Source organism: Ornithodoros turicata, chromosome 4 (assembly GCF_037126465.1).
Source record: "Ornithodoros turicata isolate Travis chromosome 4, ASM3712646v1, whole genome shotgun sequence".
Lineage (NCBI taxonomy): Eukaryota > Metazoa > Arthropoda > Arachnida > Ixodida > Argasidae > Ornithodoros > Ornithodoros turicata.
This window is the reverse complement of record NC_088204.1, coordinates 72159071-72186621: the sequence shown is the minus strand read 5'-3', so window position 1 is coordinate 72186621 and position 27551 is coordinate 72159071. Positions and strand designations below refer to the sequence as shown.

The window sequence follows — 27551 nt, the reverse complement described above, 5'->3', positions numbered from 1 at the left end:
CAAGAAAAAACGAGGAGGGAGAAGACATCTCTTTCATTTCCCTCTCTTTCGATCAGCGTCACGTGACTTCTCCGACCCTCCTCGGACGCCAGCGTCGTTGCCAGGAGACGAGTGTCCTCTCCAGAACATGACATCATTGCAGTTTGTGGGCTTATGATTACGTCACGAACTTCTCGCGTCATCGAAACTTGTGGAGGCTCAGCAGATCTTCAAAAATTGACAGACGTGCACAGCGTTCGTAAACAGGATTGAAATTTCGCGTATAGAATCTTCGAGGCACTTTCTTTTCATGGACTAAATAAAATAAACGATGTTTTCCCGAGTCTGGGGTGGTACTTTAAAGAAATGCTATCGTGTTTAAAAGAAACTTGGGAGTATAACCACTGCAGAAATTAGGAGGTTAAAACTAAAGTGAGATTCGACAGAAGTGAAAGAGTGCAGATAAGCTGGATGAGGGCTGGAACCAGAAGACACGAAAGAAATGCAGAGAAATTTTATTTTGTTCTTCCATGTCTCCAGTTCCAGCCCTCAGTAAAGTGAAATTGGTTCACAGTTACACCTAGTTCAGGAAGTATTCTGCAATATCAATTGTCTACTCAAATATGGTATATCTTTGCATATTAGAGCTCTGCCTGCTCTCAACAGGGTTCTGCGCAGTGCATAGGTGCGTGCCCGCTTAATCAGTACATACGAGCAGAAACATTGAGTCCCGATTCTAGCGGTTTCCGCACAGTTAGTCTACACAGACGTAGATTATCGTGACTGAACCGCGCAGTGTTAACTTTAAAAAACAATGACAGATTTTCTTGCGTTTTCTTTCAAGACTTCAAGACAAAGTCTGTGTCCTACAAAATATACTATGCCTTTATAACTCATATACATTTCATCTTACAAAACACATGCACTCTACAGTGCGCATCTTTAATTAAAGGTCACCGCCAGTCGTTCACAACTTCTTCAAACTCTTCCGGACAAATGAATGGTTCATCAATTGACCTGAAACAACATTCGACGAAAGTTGATTCGAGTGAACATTACATTTCAGGCCGAATGAAGGGAGAAAGCTTTGATGGCTGCAGCCCCATTATTTCCGCTGGCCCTCTTAACCTATTTGAGATACGGTGCTTCAGGCAAGAATTTCCATTTTCATTAAAAAGTAATAAAGAGAGTGCGAGGTCATAAAATGGTGATGGTGTCAGACAAGATCCTGCACTATCTGGTCTAGGGCTCACGGCACTCAACTCCTTCTCTTAATCCGGCCTTGATTACAAGATGAGGCAGAAAAGGGGCTCTCTTACTGGATCGCAATTTCACCACAGTAAAGGCACTCTGATGCCACAAGATCATCCAGCTCATTCTGTAAGAACAACGTGTATTTGTATCAGTGATGGGTGTGACATGCACACCACAAGCCACCACAAAGAAATAGGTCCTGGTGCCTTATAGCAAAACTCCTGTACAGCAATGTCTATTACAGACATAACTTGCTACTAGATCTCGTCAGATTATATTCAGCCACCACTTCATCACTAGAAGGCTAGTTAGTGGTAGAGTACATATTAGAAAGATTTATTTAGACATTATAGAGTTAGGAAGTTAGTGGTAGAGTACATATTGGTTTCATTTTATATTGCCTTTGGCTCCTAAAACTCACAACAGAAAGTTCACAGTTTCAATTTACATACTCCTCATCTCTGTGTAATAGTCTCCTGAACCACCTCACAATGTCAGAAAGCACCTGCAGAAGATAACCCCAAAGTGTGTACCTCCTAATGCCACATAATACCAATGTCTACAACAGCCAGATCACTAGTTACGGTACTTAGTCCTGTTTGCTTTTATTTTTATTTATTTTTTATTTTTTAAATCCAGGGGTAAAAATCGGATCAGGAGCTGAAAAAGGAGGGCAAAAGCCAGTGAGTGATATTATGTCAAAGAGCAGAATTCTGGGATTCTGGCTTAATTAACTGGTAACGTCTGAAAAGATGGTTGGTTTCGTTAAGTTTCATAATTCAGGGAATGGGAGTGCATCGACTGATAGGGAGTCGCTGATAAGGGTTGCTACGTCCTCATGGATGGCGCTTGAGGGTGGGTATAGTGATGATGACCGGTAAGGGCTGGCAGACCGACAATATTTTTTTTATTTATTTTTATTTATTTATTTGTTTTTATCTATTTATTTTTATTCAATTATTTATTTTTATTTATGTATTTACCCTCAGGGCAGCAAGCGAAAACTTAAACTAAGACTTAAGACTTACTAAGATTAAGACTAGAAACTTGGCGTGCTAACGCGTTAGTGTGATGCACGTGTGATGTGCAACAACCAGCAGCGTCAAATACCAATATCCACGTACCATTAGTTTCTCCCTGGTGCTCTGGGTGAGTGGACCAGACATCGACGACACTGATACGTTGTCGTCGCGGTTCCCAATACTCACTAGCTGTCGGTGGATTTCTTCTATCCTATTGCGCTTCGTGGGAATCATGTGCAGCTGAACCTACACGCAAAATGCGCACACGTTAGTACCCAAGCGCAAACACGGTGCTGAGAAAAACAAACACAAGAGGTGAAGGGCAATGCAAGGGGCTTACTTCGAGAATGAGGCAGTCTGCATGAAACACGTGCGAGCAGGGGAACATGTAAAAGGCTTGATTCATGACATGAAAGTTGCAGACTGAACACTTCTGATCTGCCTTGACAATGGAGTACCTGCAAAAATGTTTTGAAACATACATGTGTGGTCACATCACAGATCAGCAAATTCATGTGATAGCCATCGCGAACATCATTCATAGACCCTGATAGGTTTTATATTTTTCCAAATTCGGGGGGTAGAAATCGGGTCATTAAATTGATGTTGAAAATTCATGCAAATTCGGGCAGAAAAATTACCATCAGACTGAGTTCGGGGAGAAATCGGGCATTATTGTAGAATAACTGTACCGTTTATCCAGGGTGCCAGAAGTAAGGGGCAGTCGCATATTTTGTGAGAAACTAGTATGTCGATGCCTTGAGGTGCCTAGCCTAGGTGCAGTTTTGCAGGTAGAAATCGGGTTTAACCCTAGATAGGTGAACCTCAATTCGGGGTGCAAATTCAGGGAAAAATCGGGTTTAACCCTAAAGCGTCAGGGTCTAATCATTCACTATCTCATCATGGAGAATGATGTGACTGTGGCTGTGATTCGATGTGATGCAGAAGTTGATGTTGAGTGATGGCCTATGATGTGATGCCACGGTGAAGTTGAGTTCAAAGTATGGGTGATGAATTTGAGTCCTGATGTTGATGTTGATGCGATGTGATGGGCTGTGAGTAAAGCCCACCATGATATGGTGTTGAATTAAGTTCTAGAAATGTGCCTAACAATGGGTCAAACATCAAATTCGAGACCTGCATATTTTGCTGGGCAAACAATGCTGATTGATCGTGGATAGTAAAAAGATGTCCAGACTGCCTACGCTCAATAGACTATATCAGATGGAAGTTTGACACACTGGTTTAGTTTCACTGCCATGAAACTCTACCCTCTTTTAGTGGCCGCAATGAAGTCTTACTTGTTGCGGAAGACATTAATCTCAGCCCGTATCTCTTTGGCACTCTTTGTGGCTTCCTCCATTTCTTCCTTGAGCTCGTCTATGTGCTTATTATACTCCTCCAGTGATGAACATATGGCCTCCTGGCATTGGCAAAGGTACAATGTAAGAAAGGCACATCCATTGAAGTAACGTTCAGGAGCAGTGACAAACCTTGAAGTGATCGATGGTGACAAATTCGTCAAAGAACGGAAGAATATCTTCGATCTTGATAAGGTCGCATTCTTGGAGAAACTCCATTGCCTGCACAATGTCCTTTTTCTCTTTCACGACATGCTCAGCTGCAATGCAATAATGGTACATGTACAACAGTACAATTAATGCACTGGCTGCATAGCTCAGCATTTAGGGCCTTCATACCCACGATCGCAATCACCTGGTAAGGCGTGAGTTCATCCGCGGCAACGAACTCACATGAAGGTTGATGTAGCGTATCGGCGAGCTCAATCATGCCGCATATTAGTGCACTCACCGGATAACATCACACTTGTAAACAGAGCAGGTGTGATGTTATCTGGTGAGTGTACTAACATGCGACATGATCAAGTTCACCGATACGCCATGTCTAAGGCCCTCGGTTTTCCGCGGTTCCGCAAATTAATCGCGGAATCCTTCGTTTGGCACAGAATTACACGGAATCCCTTATTTTAAGGGGTGTGCGGATATTCATGTTCTCGAATTCGAATCGAATATCAATCACTCGAAGTATTTGATTTGCGAATCGATGCTTCACCTGACGCTTCCTTGCATAAGGTGAAGCCTGCTTTAACAAAGTTGTTCATGCTGCAGGACAAACACAGACAGATTGTAGTTTAGCTTAAGATAACGTTAGCCCAAGTTTATTGCGCATACTTCGCCTGAGGAGCGGGCGGCGTTCCTCCCATGTGCAGCTAAGCAGTGGCAGTTGGGGAGATTTTGATTTGATGTCTGGGAGGCTGCCTCCGAAAAGTTAAGACTCTGAAATAATGCCTACAGCATAGGAAGAAAAAAGGGTGTCCTAAAGATGTAACTTGCCCAGGGCATGTATTGTAAACGCCTTTTTATAAAGTTCCTATAAACAATGTAGATGCTGAAATATCTTTCAGCGGGTATTAAATGATTGCAGGCGACACACTGCATCAGAGGAGAACACAAGATACCATGTATGTAATGCTGAGCCACAACAGTGCTTCGAATCTGTAATCTTATAAAATATATTTTGTTCCCACATTATCCAAGAAAATAAATTGTTTCCCGTTTCAAGCAGCCGTTGACTGCTCGTGGCGGGAAATCTCGGAATTTACAAGTCGGTGCCGCGGAATTTTGGATGTGCCGCGGAAAAACAGAGGACCTTAGCCATGTCGACCTTCATGTGAGTTTGTAGCCACGGCTGAACCTTATCAGATGATTGTGATTGTGAGTTTCGAAGGCCCTAAATGTCGAGTTATGGATGGAGCTATGGATGGAGCTATGGATGTGCAGAAATGAACTTGCAGTTGTTTCTTGGCTTCCTCCAATACCTTTTGGAAGTCAAACCTCATGCAAAGTCTTATTTCTTGCCTCAGTTTGATTGGTGAAACCTTGGACAGGCCTCGTTACCTGATGATGCAACTAAGAGCAGTAACCTACATGTACCTCTACGGGCAGTAGTGTCCCAAAATGGCTGCCCATCACGTGGATGCGTTCCAGCGAGGTCCAACAAAAGGCACGACCAAATTAATTTTCGTTAACTTTGGTACTGCTTAGTTTCACATTTAGTGTGCTATTAGTTGCAATACTAGTCGGAGCTCACGAAAACATGTCCGTCAATGCCATGTTTTCCAACTTACATGCGGCATTGCCCTATACAAACACATGTAGAAATTAAAACTCATCCTGCAGTTGCTTCATCATATAAGGACAGCTCTCCAAATTAAAATTAAAATTAAAACAGATGAGATTATGTGCAAACTATGATACTATCTTATGATACTATCTCTCTTAAATGTAAGCAGACATTTAAATCGGCAAAGAAACGACATTAAAGTTCATCACTCTTACATAACGTAATATAACTAGAGCCTGATGTTTTCTGGAGAAATTTATTTCTAAATTCCGGGGGTAAATATCGGGTAAACGCACATGCACACTAAATTCATGCGAATTTGGCTGAAAAAGCTTCCAGTATGCAAAATTTTGGGAGACATCAGGCTCAGTTACTCAAGCTATCAGTACTGGTTTGGTACAAATGGTGATGTAACTGCGTCTGCTGTCAAACAAGTTAGTGTGCATTCCTACAGACGTCTCAGTGAAGGCAATTTGCCAGGTAAAAATCGGGTTTCACCCTAAAGAGGCAACCTTCATTTCTGGGTGTAAATTCAGGGGAAAATCGGGTTAGACCCTAAAACTTCAGGCTCTAAATATAACATAGTCCCTATAGTGCAACTATGACTCCCTCTTGATCCCACTTCGCAACAAGGCAGAGCCCTTATTCTCGATTCACGACACTGACGCAGAAGAGGCTCACCTATCTTGAGCCACAATTTCTTCCGAAGTTCTTCGCTGACCTCCGGCAGGCTGGCAATTGTTTTAGCCACGCCAATATCGACCTTGAGAGCCAGGTCTACAGCTTCTTCGTACAGTTCCATGGTGGTGTAGATGTGGACGCAGGCCTCGGTCAGGTTGAGCTCCGAGCAGATCCGCAGGGCGTACTTCAGGTCGTAGCGTACTCTCGTTTGGTCCTTAACGGTTGAAGCGAAACACGCCTCAGTACTTTGTTAATGTTTCTGTAACGCTAGTGGTTGCTAAATTTGCTACCGAAAATTCTCCCGTCAAAGTTCCAGAGACAGTGGGGGTGAGTAGGGTGCTCAAACAGGAACTCAACTACGAGCAGTGAATCCTTGCCCTCCAACTAGCTAACATTATTGCGCAACTCAAGATATACTTCGTATGGTAGCAGCTACAATTTTGTTCATTTGGTGTGATGGACTAGAGTATCGCCCCTGGCAATGGAAACTCCCCATTCACCATCGCTAAATAAAGTTGTTGTTTGTTCATTTGGTAGATTTTAGAAAAAATTGTCAAATCCCACAGAGAAGCACTAAACTTGCGATAGTTTGTTTCGTAATCATATACAGGACGGTCCACCAGCCATGATTAAGGCCCCGGGGTTTTCGGCGATTCCGAGAGAGATTTCGCGGAATCCTTCGTTAGGCACGGAATTTCGCGGATTCCCTTATTTTTAGTGGTGTGCGGATACCCGGGGTCTCGAATTCGGATTGAATATCGATCACTGGAAGCATTCGATTCGCGAATCAAATACCCAATATTTGCGACTATTTGCCGGATACGAACGTCACGTCCTCCCGAAAGCGGGCTTCACCTGACACTTCCCTGCATGAGGTGAAGCCTGCTTTACGAAATTGCCCATGCTGCAGGACCAACACAGGCAGATTGTAGTTCAGCTAAAGACAATGTTAGCCTAAGTTTGTGGTGCATACGTCGCCTGAGGATAGGGCGGCGTCCTTCGTTTGTGCAGTCTAGTGGTGGGACGGGGGATTTTGATTTGGTGCCTGAGAGGTTGCCTTTAAAAGGCTCTTAAAATCAGTGATGGCCAGTAGTTAACTACATGTAGTTCAACTGCTAGTTAAACTACCTGATTGTAGTTAAAAAGTAGTTATCAACTACCTGCAGAAATGTAGTGGCAACTACTAGGTAAACTACTATTTCGAGTAGTTAACTACAGTAGTTAGGTTACTGCATGCGCCAACTACCTGATTTTGCTGCAAGCTTTACGGCACGATTGTGCTTCCGATTTTTACCTTGAGCTATTTGTTTGATGAGAACGGAGGTGCAGAGCAATTGTGCCGTGCATGTGTACTAAATCTTCACTTTTATCGCTGCTTGTGATTCATATTTAGGTGTCCAAGAACACTATAGAATGGGATTGGTGTTGATGGACAACGTTAGGTAGTTATAGATGTAGTTAAAATGCATTGCGGTAGTTAAAGAAGTAGTTTAAACTACCTCCCCTGAAAAGTAGTTGAACTACTAGTTAAACTACTCCATTGCAAAGTAGTTAGAAGTTATAGTTAAACTAGTGTAGAAGTAGTTAGTGGCCATCACTGCTTAAAATAATGCCTACAGCTCAGGAACAAAAAAAGGATTTCCTAAAAGATGTAACTTCCCCAGGGCATGTATTGTAAACTCCTTCCTGTGACATTCCTATAAACTCTGTAGATGCTGAAGGATGTTTCAGCAGGTATAAAAAGACTACAGGCGACAGACCGCATCAGAGGAGAACGCAAGATATTATGTACGTAATGCTGAGCCACAACAGTGCTGTGAGTCTGTAATTTGATAGAAATACTTTTTTCCCCACATTATCCAAAAAAAATTAAGCGTTCCCCGTTCCAAGCAGCCATCGACTCAGGAGAAAACCACAGAATTTACAAGACGGTGTCACAGAAGTTTGAACTTGCCGCAGCAGAAAACCAGGGTCCTTAGCCACAATCAAACTCATTGGATTTTTTTTTTCTGCCAGGGACAGCTGCCATATATTGGCGCTACTTTTATTTCATTTTAATAGATGGAAATTTAATTTGTTGAATCAAACTCCAAAATTTGCCAAGCCAACCTAATGTTTCCTTTGTGCAAAAAGGGTTCGTAATAGTCATTTTACTCTGTATAGCTAGGGAGTGATTTTTACGGGTTAGATGCTTTTCTCAGATTCGGGGGGTAAAAATCGGGTGCTATTTCTAAGTCTGTAATTCGTGGGAGAAATCGGGCGATAATTGTGCATTCGGGTGTTTTTGTTTCTCCTCTTGCTATTAAGTTCTTTCATAATCTCTCTTTTTTTTTTTTTTGCAGGATCGTGACCTTCCAGCGGTAATTCCCGAAGGCATAGACAGGTGACCCATTCTTACATGTGTTACACGTGGCGACCTTTGTTCGTCTTCAGTGGAAACGTCACTTGAGGATTTCATAGTGACCGGAATTCGGGGAGAAATCGGGTTTAACCCGAATCGATCGGAAGTCAGTTCGGGGGGGTGGGGGGATAATCGGGCGAAAATCGGGTTTAACCCGAAAAAATCACTCCCTATGTATAGCGTCTGATAAGACACACACGTAACCCAACGACAATTGCTGAAGTAAATTCGCAGAGAATCCGCGGAAATGAGTCCTTGGCTCTGCCATTTTTTTGTCTACTCTAGTTCGAGAGCCAAAGTGCGACGAAAGGAGGTTACACTGACCTGCCATACGAGGGGAAGAGGGTTAGCATCCTAACCCACAGAACAGGCACGCACGGTGAGTGCGGGAATCAGAGTTATCTTATCACAAACGAGGTCACACGACACTTTGAAAGGCAGGGAAGGACATCAATTTTTGCAGCGTTTTGCACTCCAATCTCGTATGGCGTGTCAAGGAAACCTCCTTTTGTTTACTTTTACTATGAGATACTCAGATAACCGCTGTGATGCTGGCAAAATGCACTTTCACACTTCCTGACACTTCCTGGTAATCGTGAGTACGAACAACATACCTGACCCTGGAGTTCTAGGTAATGCATCAGCTTCTTGGGATCCAGCCGTGCATAGAGGGTTAGAAGGTAATTGTGAATGGCCTCGTCCTCGTTTTTCAACTTGTCCACACAGAACTCCAGGTAGTTGATAGCTTCAAACCCCTGTAATGCATCAGGATGAACTTGCACGTACAATGAACCAGTGTTGTTTCAAACACAGTTGCTTAAAATTAATTGACGTTGGTGCATTTGAATGTCTGCTATGATCCCATCACTCCACTGTGAAGGGCCAGTGGATTGAAAACTATGATGTTTTAAGTTAAACGTTGAGGTTAAGAGAGTTGGGTAATTTTAGGGCAGCTAAATACAAGGTTTGTACAGAAAGCTTGGGAAAATTTTAAACAATTTTTATACACCTGAGGTAGGGTTGCTGGCAACCAGGAACCCACTCACACAGGGGTGCAGCTAGGGGAGGTTCAAACCCTCCCTCCCCTCAAATCATACCAATGGTAGTGCATTTGAGAGAGAGTAACAAGGGGAGGTCCTCCTCCCCCATGTACAGTCCCCAGTGAACCCCCCCCAAATAATTTTTTTTTCTGCCTGCCTACCATCCTGCACTCACACACACAACACGTTAAAGGAGTACAGAGGGCCATCCAAAAAAATTTCAGATTAAGACATCTGATGAAAGTGTGTGTGTCATTATACCGAATAGCGCGAAAGGTTTTGATGTGTGCATTTGTTTCCCAGAAAAAAACTCACATAAACATAGCTCCGCGCCTTCACCCTTAACTCGCCACTCCAGCTATAACGAGGATGAGGAGGTATGATGGCACGTCACCGATGACGGCATAAGGAGACTCGTTCTGGTTTGCCGATCAGTGGGGGTCAGCGCATTGTTCCTTTGCCGTCGTAAACCTGTTTTGCCAGTTTTCCCGGAGAATTGGGGATACAAGGAGCGCCCGAAGCTTTACCGAGCAAGGAGAAAGGCTTTATCAGAACCCCGAACAGCCGAGTAGCAGACGACAGCGGAGTAGCAGACAACATTTTTCTAGGCCAATCAGCGAGCGAGTCCTTATAGCGTCAGCGCGAGGTTCCAGGCAGATCACAGGCTGGTACTGCTCTTCACCACCGTTGCGCACGGTCGCTTTTTGCGGCATATTTTTCATTCAGTTTCTGCGATAATTATGACTTTGTGGTGTAAATTACTTCGCATGGTGCATCTTACTGGCAAACTTAACAGTTTTATAAGAAGAAAACTGGGTGTTAAAAATGACTTCTGTGCTACTTTAATGATTATCTTAACTGTACAAGCTAATTTTCAGTAGGCATTCGTGCACTTATGCCACAATTACTCGAGCGCTCACAACTACCATTGAAATGAATGCGGCTGAGCCTCCCAACTGCCCTTCACCTGAATGTATGTTCATTGCACTTACTCACCTCCTTCCATGTGCCATAGGGTACAAGTTTTCTATAATATGACCCTGCCAAGGTAATAGTTGTAGGCTGAACAAAATTCGGCTGGGAAATATCAGTTTTTTGCATATTTGAATGCGGGGGTAAATATCGGGTGTAATCGGGTATAATCTTAAAAAGTCAGGCCCTCTGCATAACACATGCAGTACCTACTTTATGTCTGCAATTGGCACACATGATTCGTGGAACTTACGTGGGCCTTGTCGTTTGTTTTGTCATACTGCACAAGAGCAGGTATGAGGCGCGAAGGATCGAGCCTTCTCCCCTGTGCGAACCACATTTCGACGGTCTCCTTTGGAATGCATTGCATCAGCACTGGAGAGAACTGGTACACCAACTCCTGGTTGTTCTGTATAGAGGACAAAAGCATCTTAGCCTTCAGCAATTACAAAGGCTTCAAGGATGCGACATGCAGTTTCTTCTAGGGGTACACAGAAGGAGCGTTTGAGGGCATCACTCACTTGTTTCGTCAAAACCTCCAATGCCGACTTGTAACTTTTGTTCTGAATGTGGTACTGGATCACCCTTTCAAAATCTTCGAGGTAACATGAAAAAATTGTCTCGTTAGCGAGACACCGCAGAGTTCCCAGAATGTAAACCATCTTGGGAAATATTTAGAGCCTGAAGTTTTAGGGTTTAACCAGATTCTTCCACGAATTTGCACCGCAAATCGAAGGTTGCCTCTTTAGGATGAAACCCGATTTTCACCCGGCAAATTGCCCGCACTGAGACAACTGTAGGAGTGCATACTAACTTGTTTGGGAGCAAACGCAGTTACGTCACCGTTTGTAGCGAACCACCTCATTTAGTTTGAGTAACTGAGCCCAATTTCTCCTCGAACTTAGCGTACTGGAAATTTTTCCACAAGAATTTGCGTAAATTTATGGCACGTTTATTTACCCAATTTTTACTCCCCAAATTTAGAAAAAAAATATTTCCCCAAAAATTCAGGCTCTAGAAATATTGTGGGACTCACCTTTCATGATGTTTGCAAACATTATGAGAATGTTTTCCTCTCCATGGTTGGCAATCAGCTTGTAGACTGCACTCTTATTGTGGACCACACATTGCTGCAAAAAGAATTTTTTTTTCTCTCTCATCTTAGGAAAGTATGTTGCACACGTTTTGCATGCTAGCTAGGGAGAGTTTTGAGCAACCTGAAATGCTTCTTTTGTTTTTATTATTATTATTTATTTTTTCGTAATCCTTTACGCAGACACAGTCAAGTCTCACCTCAACTTTTGGATCTGAGAGCAAATTCTGGAATTCCCAAACTAGGCCCTGATATGGTTCTTGGTGCTGCCTTCCCGCTGTTCGCAGCGTGCCCAAACGGTTCAGGAACAGCTCTATGAGCCACATGACAATCATGGTCGTCTGTGTCTTTTCGGATGGCTTCAGTTTGCCCAGCTTCTTCACCAGGAGGCGACGCAGGGCTTCTTCCTTGTCGTCGCCCTCAGCTTCTTCAGCCATTTGCAAGAAGCGAAGCGACACCTCTTCGAACGATGTGCACGTCTCCGCGTACATTTCAGCGCTGCTGACGTATCTGCAATGCATTGAATTATGCTGCAGAGACTTCTGCAAGCCAGTTGGGCCATTCAGGTTTCAAAGAGTTCGAAGGCATGCATAAAGTCTCCTTATGCACTGCCCCTATTATTACGTGTCAGGCTGAGTAGTTTCAGCTGCATGTCAAACCTCTATTTCTTCATGATGTGGCTGTGTTGTATTGTGATTGTGTGTGATATTGTATTGTTCAGTGCAAATTGTGAAACCTTCAAGCAGGAATTAAATGCGAGTGAGAAAAAAGTATATCTCATATCAACAATAAATCTATATCAACAATAAGTTGATGCAATTAGACTAGACTAGACTAGATTATACTAGGACCTCATTAGCACTGGACTGTGACTGCCAGTGTCTACGACTAGACTAGACTGTATTATATCATATCATGACCAGCAAAAGAGAAAGTAAGCGTGTTTTTGCAGGATGCAAGCACATCCCTCTCTGGACTTCGGCTCGTTACCTATCGGAGAACATTAACAACATCACAAAGTGCGAATTCCTTTTGGTAAACAATGATACACTTATACAGTCAACAGTAGTAGAGTCATTCTCTTGGGAATCTACTCATACTGTTCTGTTATGCAAAAGTTATTTTGCACCAAACATCATTAATGGTGGCATCTGGTTTCAAAGTAATTGACTGTTCAGTTAAGCATTCCCCATGGCAGATCATCACAGCACTCTCCTGTTGTATGTATGTCTTTAGGTAGTGCAAACGAGCGCTTGAAATGTGCAATGAACACTGGTCTGAAGGGGAGGCACTGAAGAATTTACCACACAAATTCATACTATGTGTCAGCATGGAAATTGGTACTGACAGCACTTACTCTTTCTTCTCAAAGAGGTCCTCAGCGTGCTTCCTGAACACACGGTCCAGCTTTTCCGGATCACCCTGCGACACAAAAAATTTGCGTGTGGTTTCAAAGGCGTACTTAACCGGCACTAGACAGCAAAGCGAAAGACGTACTCTGCAGTAGTATTTAGCAGCCTCATAGTTGCCTTGCTCAAGATAAACCCCCCATACATTCCTGGAACATGAAAAATTTGATATATTAGGCCACCCACCCGTGGCTCGTTACTCAGTACACATCCCACATGCTTTGTAGCTCTGTCGAAGGACTACTTTGCCGGTACACAGTACGAGCACTGAAAGTGAAGTACCTGTCTTCTTTTTCAACCTTGTACCGGTAGAGGACGGAGTCCGAGAACACCCAGATGGTGCCGGTAATGGGGTCCTTGGCAAGGCCAATCATACGACCATTCATCTAAATGCAGGAGTCAGCTTAGAAAACAAAGTACATAGTACTGTTTCGTTCAATCTTTTTTTTTTTTTTATGCCATGATGCGTTACCTCCGAGAAGACTTCTTCAAAGACAATCTCTCCATTTAGAAGGCAGTATACTTTTATCCTAGAAATGCAAAGTGTGCACACAATTCATGTTCAAACGGACATCGACGCAAGATTCAACGAATGAGAAACACACTACGCACGTCGTCCCTTCATCACATTTTGGTGCGTTGTTTCAATTGAAAGTGGATAGAAACGAACAATCATGGCCTCTTCACTTTCGTAGAACAATGGAACTTTGATAGGCAGCTGCACGCGTAAAAAAATTTTTACGTATGAGGTAATGTTCCGTCGAGCTTGAGGAAAAGGAGGAACACAACAAGTGCACAGGACAAGAGTCATGTTCGGTTGACAGTGAAACCCTGTCTTGTGTCTCTCTTTCCCCTGAAGCTCACGGAAACGTTCCTTACATCACATCTTGCAGTTGCTTGCGTTCTACTTTTATCTTCACCATCAATAGGTTTCATTCCCACTGCTGAGGGCAGAGAAGCGATTCTGATGCATGGTAAGTAGTTTCTACCTTCAAGGTATTTAGAGGTGAGAGCTGACAGGCTATATGGCTCCCGTATCCACATTATGTCTATACGTGATCAATCTGCATTCATGTCCCTAGGCAAGGTCGTTGTGCAAAGGTATGACAATATCCATGTACTACCGGATAAAGTATATGTTGTTTGTTAGTCTTCTCATGCCCTTGTGAGTGTTTGTCCAGAAGGTGCCAAAGCAAAGCAATGATACATTCCAGCCCATGACTTTCTCTTTGTCAGTTCCAATACCAATATAGCTGATCGATGCCATACCTGTCCACGTAGAGCACTAGCGTATGGAATTCCGTCAACGCCATGGAAAGCGGTGGATTTGATGTACCCGTCGGCGGCTTCATAGCCTTGTTGAATCTTGGATAGAATCAAGTCAGGGAGAACCCAAAGCGGTTGGCATGTGGGATGTCATCTTCCGCAGCACCACGAAAGCACGCAATAGCTCATATCTTACTATGAGGATCCTCACAAAATTATGGCAGTTGAACATTAACAGCACGAGCTGTAATTTGAGTAACACTTTACCAGCAACAGCAATAAATGAGTGGCCAAAGTGAGAGTTTGTATAATGCTTCCCCCATATAATGCATATCTCTACCCACATAGAACCTCCTCTCCCTACATACCTTACAGAATAGAGATTTCACAATGCAGATTGGTGCCCTTGTGTTCCTTGCCTGCAGCAATGCCACAGCACACAACCAAGATTTTGAAAAGAAAAAAAGAAATCCAGAAAATGCCCTTCGTAATGAAATGTAATGTACTGATCACACTCACTGTGTCGTCTGTCACCGTAAAATGAAACATGGTCTTTGGTTGTTATCAATGTTTCCAGCTGTTAGCGGATGGCATGCTCACATGGATTCTCGCTGACTGCTAGAGTGATAAAAGCTGGCTTTGGGGGAACCACGCAAAATGTTTTTAAACGTGCACCCAAAATTCAAAGTGTGGTTTCGGTCATGGCAATGCGGAGTGGGGAGGGTGCAGAGGGGAGAGCACTTGGTTCCCTTACCGCCGTATTCTTGAACGAGCCTCGGCTCGAAACTCGACTCGAGCTGCTCCTCGAGGCCGGTTTTGTGCTTCATAAATCGACCTTGACTCGAAACGCCCCTCGAGTGGAGAAATTCCTCCGTGCATCCCTCGAAAATCTCGAGGTAACATCGGTGCTACCTCGAGAACGTTCCTCAACTCGAGTTTGGCTGGTGTCATGGCGGAAGACAGGTCGTTCGCTGCGTCCATCGACTGCGTTTTGTGCCACGATGGCATTTAACTGGGTGCTGACAACATTACCACTGAGTGACAACGTTCAATAAGGGGCCATCAAACTCCTTTTGACTATTTTGATGGTCACGAGTTCCTCATATGGTATACGGTACCGCTTCATGAAGAAAACCGTACGAAGCCTTTTGGATACATTGCCAGTGGAGGAAAATGTGTGCAATCGTGGGCTGCCTCTACCTCCTGTGCTACAGCTGCCCGTCGACATGTGATTTTATGGCGTTAGGACTTTTCCAACTGCTACGGGAGACACTGTGAATGTGTCAGAAACGACAGTGTGCCGCGTTGTGGAAAAAATCCCACACCTTCTCGCAAGCACACTTTTCAAGACAAGGTGTAATAAAGTTTCCTTCTGTCGCGCTATTTAGCACAAAGAAGGTGTGTTTGAAGGATGTTTTCACGCAAAAAGTGGTGCAAAAAAAGAAACAGTGCATTGACTGGACATCTAAAAAAAATAAACATCTGATCTGCTTCCTCAATGTTTTTCCGTAATCTTTATACTGTATCAAGCTGGCCCAACCCCTGCTCCAGCTATCACCGAAATGCCTCAACAAATCTTCCATTCATGTTTTCTTTTCTCTCGTTTTCTTTTTTTTTTGCAGTTGTTGTTCCAAGCGTACGAATTCCGTTTGTTGGGTGGGATAACAGGCTCCACCGTTTAGGCAGAGCGCGATTGAGGGCCATAAAAGTTCGTACGACACGCTCGCGGTGACTCCCCAAGGATGGTCTCCCCGATTCTTTGATCGGGATGTTGTTGTAAAATCTGTTTTGTTTGTTTGATTGTTTATAGCTACCCTCAAGGCGTTGGGTAAACGTACCCATCCGCTAACAAACAGTCATTCACGCCCCATATTGTAACATAATAGAAGAGTGACAAGCAGTGACATCATCTTTCATATTATTTGATACGAGGTGACCATGCCATTAAGCTAGCTGCTGCCGTAATTGCTGCGTTGTAATTGCCAGACCAGAAAACTAGGAAACCTATCAGTCTGTTTCCCTGTTCGAAGCACCTGCACCCTTCTTGAAACACTTGCAGACCTTTGTGTTTGTATTTGTAATGCACGTTGGTCGAAATAAAGTAAAGAATTATTTATTATATATAAGAAATTATATTTATTTTTCATGCCATAAGTGTGTTTTAAGCACGATAATTAACATTTTCGAGTGGCCCCGAAAGACGGCTGGGGACGAGACTACAGCTTTATTCGAGAACGGTTTCTCGAGGAGCGCCTTGGCGGAGGAATCCCCGAAGCGGGTTCATGAAACGCATGGGCTCTTCGAGTGGAGCAGCGCCACTTTCCTCCACTCGTTGGAGTCGAGGCGGAGCGTCGAGTCGAGGCTTGTTCAAGAATACGGCGGTTACTAAAGCGGCGGTAGTCTAAAGTTCTCAACAATCGCAATACGTAACAACATCCTTTTTGAAGGATACTGAATCAGCGTTTGGTTAAGCACGACGACGTCGGGCTTGGCATCTTTTCCGGATACAACCACGTCCCCAACCAAGACCCCTGGTTCTGTACAAATAAAGGGTGTGTGAGGTTTCAAAGGAAAGAGACAAAAAGTGTTTTGAAAAAAAGAAAAAAAACTGCAGCGCATAGCAGCACTGAGACGCATTTCACACACCAAAGATTTTTCGTTCTAGTTCGCGGACCACATAGGGAGTGACTTATTAGGGTTATAGCCGAATGTGCCCGATATTTACCTCGACAATTCAAGCATGAAAAAATGGGGTTCAATCTGGTAGTTCGCCAAAAACTGCTGTACCCGGGTGATCCAAACTTATCACAACTAATACAGAACTTTGGAAGCTGTTTGGTTGTAAATGCATAAATATGCTGATACATGCTGTCAAAACAGAGACCCTGCTGCGTCTTAGATGCCCGGATTAAATATTGATAATGCGTGTCTACTGGTGTGCCCTGCGTATTATTCCGAGTAAGCCAAAGATTTATGCCTCATCCAATCCGATTCAACAAGAACTGGGTTGCATCAAGTTTAGTTGAACCCAATTACACACGAATTATTGGAGCAAAATACAACCCGATATTTTGCCCCCTCCCCCCGATTTTGCTGGAAAACAGAACTAAAAAAAAAGTCAGGCCCTATATATATACAACGCACATGCGTTGCGGACTTCTGCACGTTGTGGAAAAGACTGAACCTTAGATTTTAGGATTAACAATAAAGTTACAGCAGCAAAATTTTCACCAAGTAAAAGAGGAGGAAACACACCTAGCATGAGCCCAAACTTTTTGGGCACTTGTTTCGGTCCTGCATGGTAGAACTGCAGACAGCTGTACAACAAGCCACTTGGCACTTCGACACAGCGATCTGGTAGAAAAAAACAACAACAACAAAAACAACTTTATTCTGAGATGATGAATTGGAAGTTTCATCACCAGGGGCGATACTCTGCCCTATTGCTGGTGGTGATGGGGGGAATGAAGTAATGAGCACATTCACAATAAGGATTGAAGTCCTAATCTGGCACAAAGGCATGTGTGTAACCAGAGAGATCTATGCTATGTCACCCCACTGCGCATGGAAAGCAGCTTATTGGTCGCTTACCAGAAACGTCTTCAATGGCGTGGAAGATTCGCTGCAAGACAGGAGGGTCGCAGGACGTCGGATAAGTTCCGACGAACTGATACAGGCGCCTGTCGACAACGAGGCGGGTGGAGTTATAGCAAAATGAGGTTGCCAGGAGAAGCAAAGTAGCAAGAAAGACTTCACGTAAATGTCACAAATTGCAGTGCTATTATATATCTACTTCATTGACCATTTTTCTCCTATGATGTTGCCTGCAGGCAAGAGCCCCTTCGACGAAGATAAGAGGTGGTGCACACTCTCTCTTTTCTGTGCGGCAGTTAAAGGAGCATTAAAGTGGTATCTGACATGGCAAAAAACTGCTGTCATCTTGTAAAACAGTATATGAAAAGCATTCCCCTAAAATATTTTTGTCCAAAGCTGTTTCGCTGCGGCGCAATTAATTTGCAAAATCGCCCACCCACTCTCTCGAATCACCCACGCTAGGTGCGACGTTTGTTGTAGAGAGCCCCCTCATTTGTTGGTAGGAAAAATCGTCTGCTACGAACATTGCGAGCAGTTTCTTGTTGACTTCTATCCTTCATATGATTTCTATCACGTTTTCTAAAAAAAAAAAAAAAAGCATATATGCAGCCTGACATAATAAGGTTGCAATCACAAGAGTAATATATCCGTGGATTCTGTGCAATCTCAGAATTCGCAGCAGCATAAAAGCAAGCGATGACGGCAGTATGGTGGCGCCACCTGTTAGCCACTGAACCAACTATGCGGCGAAAACTGTCAGAGAGAGCCTGCACACTGCCGGGAAGTACTGGGGTTTCGCTGCGTAAGACGCAGTTAATTTCGGGCTGCACCACTCGTTCTTCCCGCGGTGTCTGCGGTCCCAAAAAATCGTGGTCGTGTCGTTGACAGCCTTCAAACCCTCCGTTTCGGACATCCCGCAACCGGAGGACGCACGGCGTCTCCGAAGCGGAAGCAGACGCTCCGGCCTGCGCTGTGTTGCTCACCTCGATCATGTGATCCTAGGTCCAATGAGGAGCGTCCCTACTTCTCGCGTCACATAGTGACACACGTGGCGGCGCTAGGGTTGCCACCTTTCGGAGTCAAAAATACTGGCTGAGGGAGAGGAGGTGGAATAGAGAGAAAGGATAGGCTCATGGGAAAGGGAAAGTGGGTGAGGGACGTTCTTGCTGGCTCGACACAATCACGAAGAGCTTTGCATAACCACTAATCTTGTCCCCTCTGAACACAAGACGTAATGAATAACAATGATAATAATAATAACAATGAATAATCATAATAATGAATAACTGAGAAAAGGACCGGTGACTGCGGAGTTGGGTCTGTGCTCCAGATTTATTCAAGCTGTAGTGGAGTGTTGAAGGGAAAACCCCGTAAAAGCCCTTATGAAAGGTCTTGAGCCACAAATACCGGCAAAAGGCTGCCGGTATCAGCTTCCTACTGGCAACCGACATAGCGCGCAAATAACCGGCCATGCCGGTATAATACCGGCCTGGTGGCAACCCTAGGCGGCGCTCATCACGTGTCTATCGTGAAAGCGAAGGAAGGTGTCTCGCGCACGGGAGGTTCGGGGGGCTATAGCAGGCGTCCCAATTTCGCTGCTGTTGCACTAATTGTGAGAAAACTGTTTTTCGGCCGCCTAACATTCCATACCGACCAAGAACAGAAACAAAGTTGTGTGCGTCTAGACTGCTCCTTTAAGGTTTTATGCAGAACTGTCGGATGCTTCCTGCAACTTTTTTGTTTGTTAGGTGCATTTTCTTTCCCTGAGGGAGGAATGCATTGGTGACAACCCCTCTGTGCTCCTCAACACCCGACATTTTGTTCATGACATTCTACAACATGAAAGAAAATATTCACGAAAGACGCAAAAAACAAAGGATCGCAAGTGTTGGGTGTTGTTTGCAATTCATCTGCATGCTTTTACTTTTAAACATGATTTTATTGTTTCAAAAGTTGTGTCTACCGCGGCCCAGTTTCAGACATTTTAGTGCACCTTAGTGCCGATGATTTCTGGCAAATGCCACAGCAAATTATTAAGGCAATATGAAAACGAACCCCCCCCCCCCCCCCCCCCCCACAACCCATGAAACAAAACACCTTCATTTTTGTCCTGCTACAGTTTTGATGCGTTGATCCATTGAACGGTAGGTCTCAAAAGCAAACAGTATAATTTCAGTTCAGAAAAGAATATGGCTTTCAGCTTTAAAAAAAAAAGGTATGTATATGTGTAGGCAATTACAGTTTAAAAAAAAAACAGCATACAAAATGAAACAACACGAAATAAACTCTGTGTAATGTATTTTTTATTTACGCTCTCATTTGTATGCAGTTTCCATGTTAGTCGGCATATCAGTTCGGTTGCAATATATTTGATCGAGCACTCACCTAGCAGTGGTCACTATGATGAAGCACTTGTTTTCTGATCCTTGCGTGCCGTATTTGTGAAAAGCAAGCCCCGTCACCGGACCCATGCTGTCGTCCAGAGCCAAGTCGAAGATCTGTCATGGCGTTAACACCACTTGTACAGCAATAACCCAAGGTGAACCACGTCTAGCTCCCACAGAATACTTTATTCCTCCCACGACCTACGAGATTATAACGACCATGCCATAATCGGCAACCCCTATAAGGAGCCCGTCCGCACGATCCACTAGAGGCGCTACTCATCGAGACCTACATCATGATTGGACAACGGAAATTTGAATTTTGAACGCGCAGAACGGCAGTCGTCTGCCATGGCTACCGTAGCAGACGACAGTTCCTATGAAAACGCCTAGAATGATGATGATAATCAACTTTAGAATGAACTATCTTCCACGGGACAGCCACCACTTGTACAAAAATACTAAGGTAAGCTGAAGTACAAAGTATTGCAGAAGTTGAGGAAGCAATAATGGGGCCGATGAGTAGTGCCACCGCTACCTTCCAAATGCGGTGCTGGGAACGGGTGCGTATGACATGGTCGTTATAATCTGGTAGGTCGTGTTCCTCCCAAAAGAAAACACAATGATCATACCTGTTTGCAATACTGATCCGGGGGGCTCGAAAAAAATGATCGCACTTCGCTGACCACCAGTTCCATCTCAAATATAATACCTGCACAGGCGACGACGATGAGACAAGGAGAGGAGAAAACGTAACCACAGAAGTAAGTACCTTTTGTGGTGCCCACCAAGATAAAATCGGTGGAGTTTTTATCGGGAGGGTTGTCGAAGTTCCACCCAACGGCACTCACAACATGACCCTGCGTAACAGTAAATCAGCGTGACCTACATGTTGCAAGAACGTACATCAACCAGGAGTGGCACATTACACTTTTAAAATGTGCATGTGAGCTTTCAAACGATCGCCTGTCCTCAAAAAAGGTCCAACATTTACCCTGAAGCCTAGGATGGGTGTGTGGTGGTGATGATTATCACAATTTTTGTACCCTATTGGGTCAGATCTGCTAAATCCTGCATAGAATGAAATAGCAGCAAAACCACGAGTTTTGCAGCTGTGAACCTACTTTTGCTCAATCAATCATACACTCCCACACTGTTATAACGTGCAGCTCAGAAACACTTCTTAGCATAGCTGAAATATTCTTAATCACCTGGACATGGACGTGACCCAAAATGAGTTTGTCAGACTTTATTTGAGCAAACTTGTCTGCAGGTGTCACCAGTCATAATACAGGGTGTTTATTTTTATCCGTTACAAAATTTCTATTGAAAAAAGCTATGAGAGCAGCACAGACGTCGTCAGCAACAAATGTCCTCTGACTTTCAAAAACGAAATTACCAGCTCAAGTTGTTCGTGACTTTTTCGCTAAATTCTCTACCGTAGACTCCTATTCACTCCGAAACCCAATCAATATTCTATTTACTCTTTTTACTCCTAAACCCAAAGCGGAAAAAAATGAAGTAATTCTCGCCACCAGGTACCATAAGGCACTCTGTAATACTAATTCCGTTCTTAAATGATATCTCAATGTCCTTTATGGTGACGACAAGTTGAAAGATATATTCCCATCCCCTCCAAAGGTTCATTGCCTCCCACAGTTCCAGTACTTTACGTAACATTCTTACTTCTTGTATCACGCAAAACAAACCCGATTGTTATCCTTGCAGTGGCACTTGCTGCCAAACTTGTAAATTTTTCTTACCATGTGCTATTGTGCACAGCACCTTTTGTGACTTCATATTCAAAATTCCACAGACCGACCACTGTGGCGTCGCTCATGATCTCAGTTGTCTCGCGACGTAAACCCTCAATTATAATAATATATAATATAATATTCAAAATCTACCAGTCCTTCCATTGTAATTCAGCCAATGTATGTTATTTAATATTCTGCAGCAAATGCAATGTGCAATACATTGGGGAGAACTAAAACTATGAGAGAGAGATTCTACGACTGTATATTCAATATTCGTAACAATAGCCAGTCTCCAGTACCTATCCATTTCAACCTTCCTGATCACAACTTTGAAGACGCTTAAAATTACTGTTTTAGAGTCTTGGTTTAGCACTGATATTAAACGTAAATATGGTATCCTATCTGCGAGCTAATTTCAAATCCCTTCAACCCCACAGTCTTAATCTCAGCCCTGGATCAATTGATTTAATTATTTACGTGTACACTTTCGTTTAGTGGTGCAAAATGTCTCTACACACTTTTCCTTGACAAATATGTAATTCACCCTGCCATCAACATAGTCCCACCTATATCTCACATTTTTGGAGGTTGCCTGTCCATTATGAGTAGAGCCTGAAGTTTTAGAGTTTAATCCCATTCTTCCCCAAATTTGCACCCCGACTTGAAGGTTGCCTCTTTAGGGTGAAACCCCATTTTTACCCGGCAAATCGTCCTCACTGAGATGTCTGTAGGAATGCACACTAACTTGTTTGGCAGCAAATGCGGTTGCATCACCGTTTGTACAAAACCAGTACAGCTAGTTTGAATAACTGAGCCTGATTTCACCCCGAATTTAGCATACTGGAAGTCTTTTCACCCGAATTCGCATGAATTTAGAGCACATGTGTATTTACCCCATTTTTACCCCCTGAATTTTGAAAAAATATTTCCTGAAAACTTCAGGCTCTAATTATGAGACACTCTGCCTTTCTCCTCTTTCACTGGATTGACCATCAATAGTCAAATATGGTCAAAACTGGTTCCTTTGCAATTGTTTCTGTATTGTATTCTTTTTCAGTGTGTACGCTTCCTTTTTTTCGAGTCTGTGCCTACAGGACATATTGTAAACTCTATATATACATGTATGAGTGGACTTCTTCCCCTGTACCTGCTGAAGCGTGGTCCCCCACACGAAAGCTTGTATGTATTAAACTTACACATGTATTAAACTGTAAATTTGTTAAGCTATGTATTATATAGTAAGCTTCAGTGTTGGTTTTTTTTATTGTTCAATAGTTCGGATGCAATCAGGCTGAACTGAACCTGATACAACCTGATTCTGGTTGAACCATGCGTAAATCTTCAGTTTACTTGGCATAATACGCGAGCATCTAAAAGCTAGCAGGGTCTCACTCTTGACAGTTTGTATAAGCATATTTATGCATTTACAACACCGTTTCCAAAGAGCAGTGTTAATGGTGATAACTTTGGATCCCCTGGTCCAGTAGTTTTCGTGGAAAGATTGGGCTGAACCCCGTTTCTACAGATTTGAATTTGGGAGTAAATGTCAGGTGTAATCGAGTATAAACCTCAAGTGTCAAGTCCTAAACGTAGACCGCTTTGCTTTGTAGGAACACATGGTTAACTTAACACATGGAACACTTGGAACACTTAACACAAGTGCTGAAAATTTCCTATCGTTTAAAGAATCTGGGAGAACTCGACTGAGGCACACTAAGTATTTATGTGAGCCACACTGTAATATCAACGTGTTTAAAAACTCTTTCTTTCCACGTGCTATCTCACAATGGAATTCACTTCCGCAAAACATAGTTGAATGTGACACATTGTCAAGCTTTTTGAGCATGATGTATGGCGAGCCCAAATAGGCTCTTACTGTTTTTCTGAGCTTTTATATTGATGCACCTTGTCCATGCTCCCTGTCGTGCGTGAGCACTCCTACTGTAGCACCTTCGGTGCGGAGTAGTATTACTAAATAAATAAATAAATAAATAAATAATGGTTGTGCAAGCACACACACTGTACCTTCAGCTTGTGCATAGACAGAGCAGTATTTGGAGCCTTCTGTGACAAGTAGTAGTTCTCGAGTGAGGTCTCCCAGTCCATTTGAACCAGGCTGACGATGACGTGCTTTCCATTTGGATCCATAAACACCTGGTACACTTTGGCAGGCCTGTCGCCCAAAGTTCTGTTCAAGTCCACCACTGGAACAGATATTGTGCGCCAGTTCAGGAACTGCTTTCTATGGCGTGCTGTAGTAATTAGATGAGTATACCTTCCATGTTCTGATCTTGATTTTTGCTGTAGATTCGCAGCAACGTATTGTTTGACATGACGAGGACAACGATGCCATTTGCGACCACTAGATGCGTAATTGGTGCTGTGGGCCTAGAAGAGGTGTGCATTTATACCACGAGGTACTAGATAGACATGGGAGATTGCCATGTCATCAGTTTGTCATTGGTGGAGAGAATCTGCAGAATATCTGTAACAGGGATTTTCCCAGAACCCCCTTACATTCCCTTACTTCCCCCCCAAAAAAACATCTTGCAGCACCCCCCAAAATGCCTGCCAAAGGGGTAAACAAATCCAGAAAAGCAGCAAATGTGTCTCTCCCACCCACCCCCTATAGGACACAAATACACCTTCAAGATGAAAACCCTGGGAATCTCGCTGATCAATAATCACGACAAGACTTGCTGTCTATATATCACTGGGGTATACAGCTTGCTCGACACAGTTAGCAGAAACACACGGTCATGTATGATGTACATGAGAGAACTGATGTTCTGAGGCTGGAACAACACAGAAGGGACAATCACATACAAGGCCTCAAATTGCCTAAGAAATTAACGATGAAAGATGAAAGTCACTGAAAAGGTTAGCCAGCTGTACAGATGCTCATCATGTATGATGTTTTTTTTTTAATTCCAGCTCCACGAAGTTAGCGCCACGAAGCAACTGTGGCTATGAGTGGCGTGCAGACATGAACAGATTGAGTGAGGACAGCAGGAAGGAGTGGGGAACAGGGGGGTTAGTATGCGTCCTGGGTCGACTTCAGGGGGAACTGTGCCGACATTCATCTGTTAAGTCTTCGGAAAACGAAAGGAAAACCTCAGACAACACAGCCGGTGACAGGATTGTAGCCCATTCTGGCCATCCTTCATTCTCTTTGTTGCACACTACAATGACATACTCCCCAAAAACCAGAAATTACATCGATAATGCTTTAGCAACACACAAAGATACAATACTGTGGGAGAATACACTGCAAGACATGTGCATTTGTAATAAAAAATTCTGTAGATTCTGAAGACGTTAGATTAATGCTTGCAGTGGCACTTTAAAAAGCTCGAGGCACCTCACCACAAATAATGCTAGATTAGGCAGTTATTTGCATCGTTCTGAACCTATATTCTGAGTTTTACGGCAAAGAGGAAGATAGATGTGTTGGAAAATGGCATCAGGAATGCCGAAACTCATCCCGCGCTCACGTCGCAGCGGACACCTCAGCCAGTGAGATTGTGGTGGACGTGGTCACACGCTTTCAAGGGCCAATGGGAAGAAGGGAAGGGCCTGAAGCTCTGACTCTTCTGATGTCTGAGCTTGACAGTTTGTTCAAGGGTTGTGGGAGAAGACAAAGACGAGGAGGCTGGAGCGCGAGCTCGGACGAAACAAAAAGAGACTGCTGGTCAGACGGTGAATGGTTTCCGGTGCCAGGAAGCCAAAGTGGGAGAGCCGAAAGACCCTGCTCGGCGGTATTGCTGTGGACTATTGTATTCTATAGGGGACTGAGTTTCTACTTGTTGGGCAAGTAAACTTGTTGTTCTGCTTCCCTGGTTCATGCTTCTCTTCCTTTGGGTCATTGACAAAGGCTTGGGAACCCATAGGTGGGATGTTTTCCCATAGGGTCTCTACCTTGTCAACTATGATAGGTACTGTGTGTTGACACAAGTAACATCCCCACAGAATATTAACTGCTCATGGGGTGGAAGTTACACTTTGTCTTGTGCTGAGCATTCACACATCTGGAATGTCGGGACTGGTGCAATTCTACGCATAGCAGACGACACCACTGGCCTGTTGTCTGCTATAAACGAAGCATGACATGATCTGTGGCTACCACGAGGCACTGTATCTGTAACATTTCAGTTCAAGTGTGCTCCAGTTTAACGTTCTTCCTGCGGATGCAGTGCTGAAGCTGACATTGGGTTACGTATTTCGATGGACAGTGCTGTCCAGTTCTACCTTTCGCTCATAGCAGTGACTGCCCACTGTAATGACAACAGACCTGTCACTGCAGAATTTACACATGCAACTACACTTCAACTATGTGTGGGGCAAGCTGTACACAGTAATCGTTCAACAAACCAAGAAAAAAAATTAATGGCATTCTGCCTAACGCAGCTTCAACACAGAGACAATTATATAACTTGGGCACGGTGAATAACGAACCTGAAATCAATCTTGTATTTCTTAAAAATTTGACCTTCCTCTTCGAGACGTATGAAGCCACCCTAAAAGATACAAGAGTGAAAAACAATGTAGTACCCCAGACGTGGTTGTGAGCCTCTGCTCCGAGCTAGACCGACAAAAACCCACCTGCTCAGGGTAGCCCGTCCTTGTGCCCGTGGAGTACCCAGTCGTCTGTGATGTCACTTGCTCGTACTGTTCAAAAAGCGAAGCCATCTTCTTCAGCTCCTGGGCTATGTGAAGAAAGTTTAAAAACAGTGTGCAGTGCAAGTTTTGAATGCAGAATGCAGTAGTGAATGTAGTAGCAATGAGCGATACTGCGACGTCTTCTGCGGTTTTGTGTGTGCGTGTGTGTTTTCCGTAAAGTGGCGCCAACATCCGCCATGATAACGATGAATTAATGTTTCCTACTGTGCATATGTTTTATATGAAAACAAGGCTGAGTGAAATGTTGGAATGTACGCACACAGTTTATTGTCACACCCACGGAGTAGATTGACGTCACCGGTTATGTAATTTGTGCGTATGGCGCTTGCCAACCCTGCTTTGGATGCCAATACTTGGATGGGAATGCTCATAAATAAATAAATGATGTAAATATGACAGTAAGACTCATTAAGTAAGGAAGGTTTCACGTAAAAACGCGCTGCTTTCTCTATTTAATAAACATGTGTTCCTAAACGAGCTACAATACTATCGTGTTGAAGTACGTATGTGTGTAATAATAATAATAACTGGAAGAGCGCCCACTGCAAAAGCCAATACATACTTTGCTGCAAAGGCTCGCAAAGGGGGGCGTCAACAGGATATTTAGTAACTACTACGCTGTAAAGAGAACGTTTGGATGTCACCCATCGGGTTCTCGGAACAAGTTCATGTATTGTTCACGACAAGTGTCTTGGTGATAAACTTTAGTCGATATTTGTCATGTTCTTCGCATAATAACAGCGCCAGATGATAAACGCCAAACAAACCAAACAAACACACTACGCTGCCATCTTGGTCTTGTGGCCAGACGACGTTTAGGTGCCGCGCCACATGTAGCGATGGCTTGGGCTACGCGGTCTAAACTTCAAAGGGGC

The 27551-nt window shown here is 43.7% G+C and overlaps 1 protein-coding gene across 2 annotated transcripts; it reads right to left on the bottom strand.

Annotated features, from left to right (window-relative positions):
- Positions 1-843: 843 nt before the first annotated feature.
- Positions 844-27474, bottom strand: LOC135391848 (vacuolar protein sorting-associated protein 18 homolog). Of its 2 annotated transcripts, none has more exons than XM_064622358.1 (28): positions 27239-27474; positions 26599-26702; positions 26452-26513; positions 24272-24384; positions 24022-24200; positions 21012-21099; positions 20872-20951; positions 20241-20353; positions 17853-17941; positions 17517-17615; positions 16714-16798; positions 14265-14360; positions 13468-13525; positions 13278-13381; positions 13084-13144; positions 12944-13008; positions 11787-12096; positions 11530-11623; positions 11015-11088; positions 10747-10902; positions 9096-9236; positions 6081-6294; positions 3749-3876; positions 3557-3678; positions 2596-2713; positions 2358-2501; positions 1299-1357; positions 844-996 (listed from the first exon to the last, which is right to left on the bottom strand). In XM_064622358.1, the coding sequence occupies exons 2-28, from the start codon at positions 26683-26685 to the stop codon at positions 933-935; spliced, it is 3003 nt and encodes a 1000-aa protein (XP_064478428.1). In that variant the 5' UTR covers positions 26686-26702; positions 27239-27474; the 3' UTR covers positions 844-932. The 2 variants fall into 2 exon arrangements, with proteins under 2 accessions (XP_064478428.1, XP_064478429.1); XM_064622359.1 differs by having other exon boundaries at positions 26599-26697.
- Between the last annotated feature and the right edge of the window lie 77 nt (positions 27475-27551).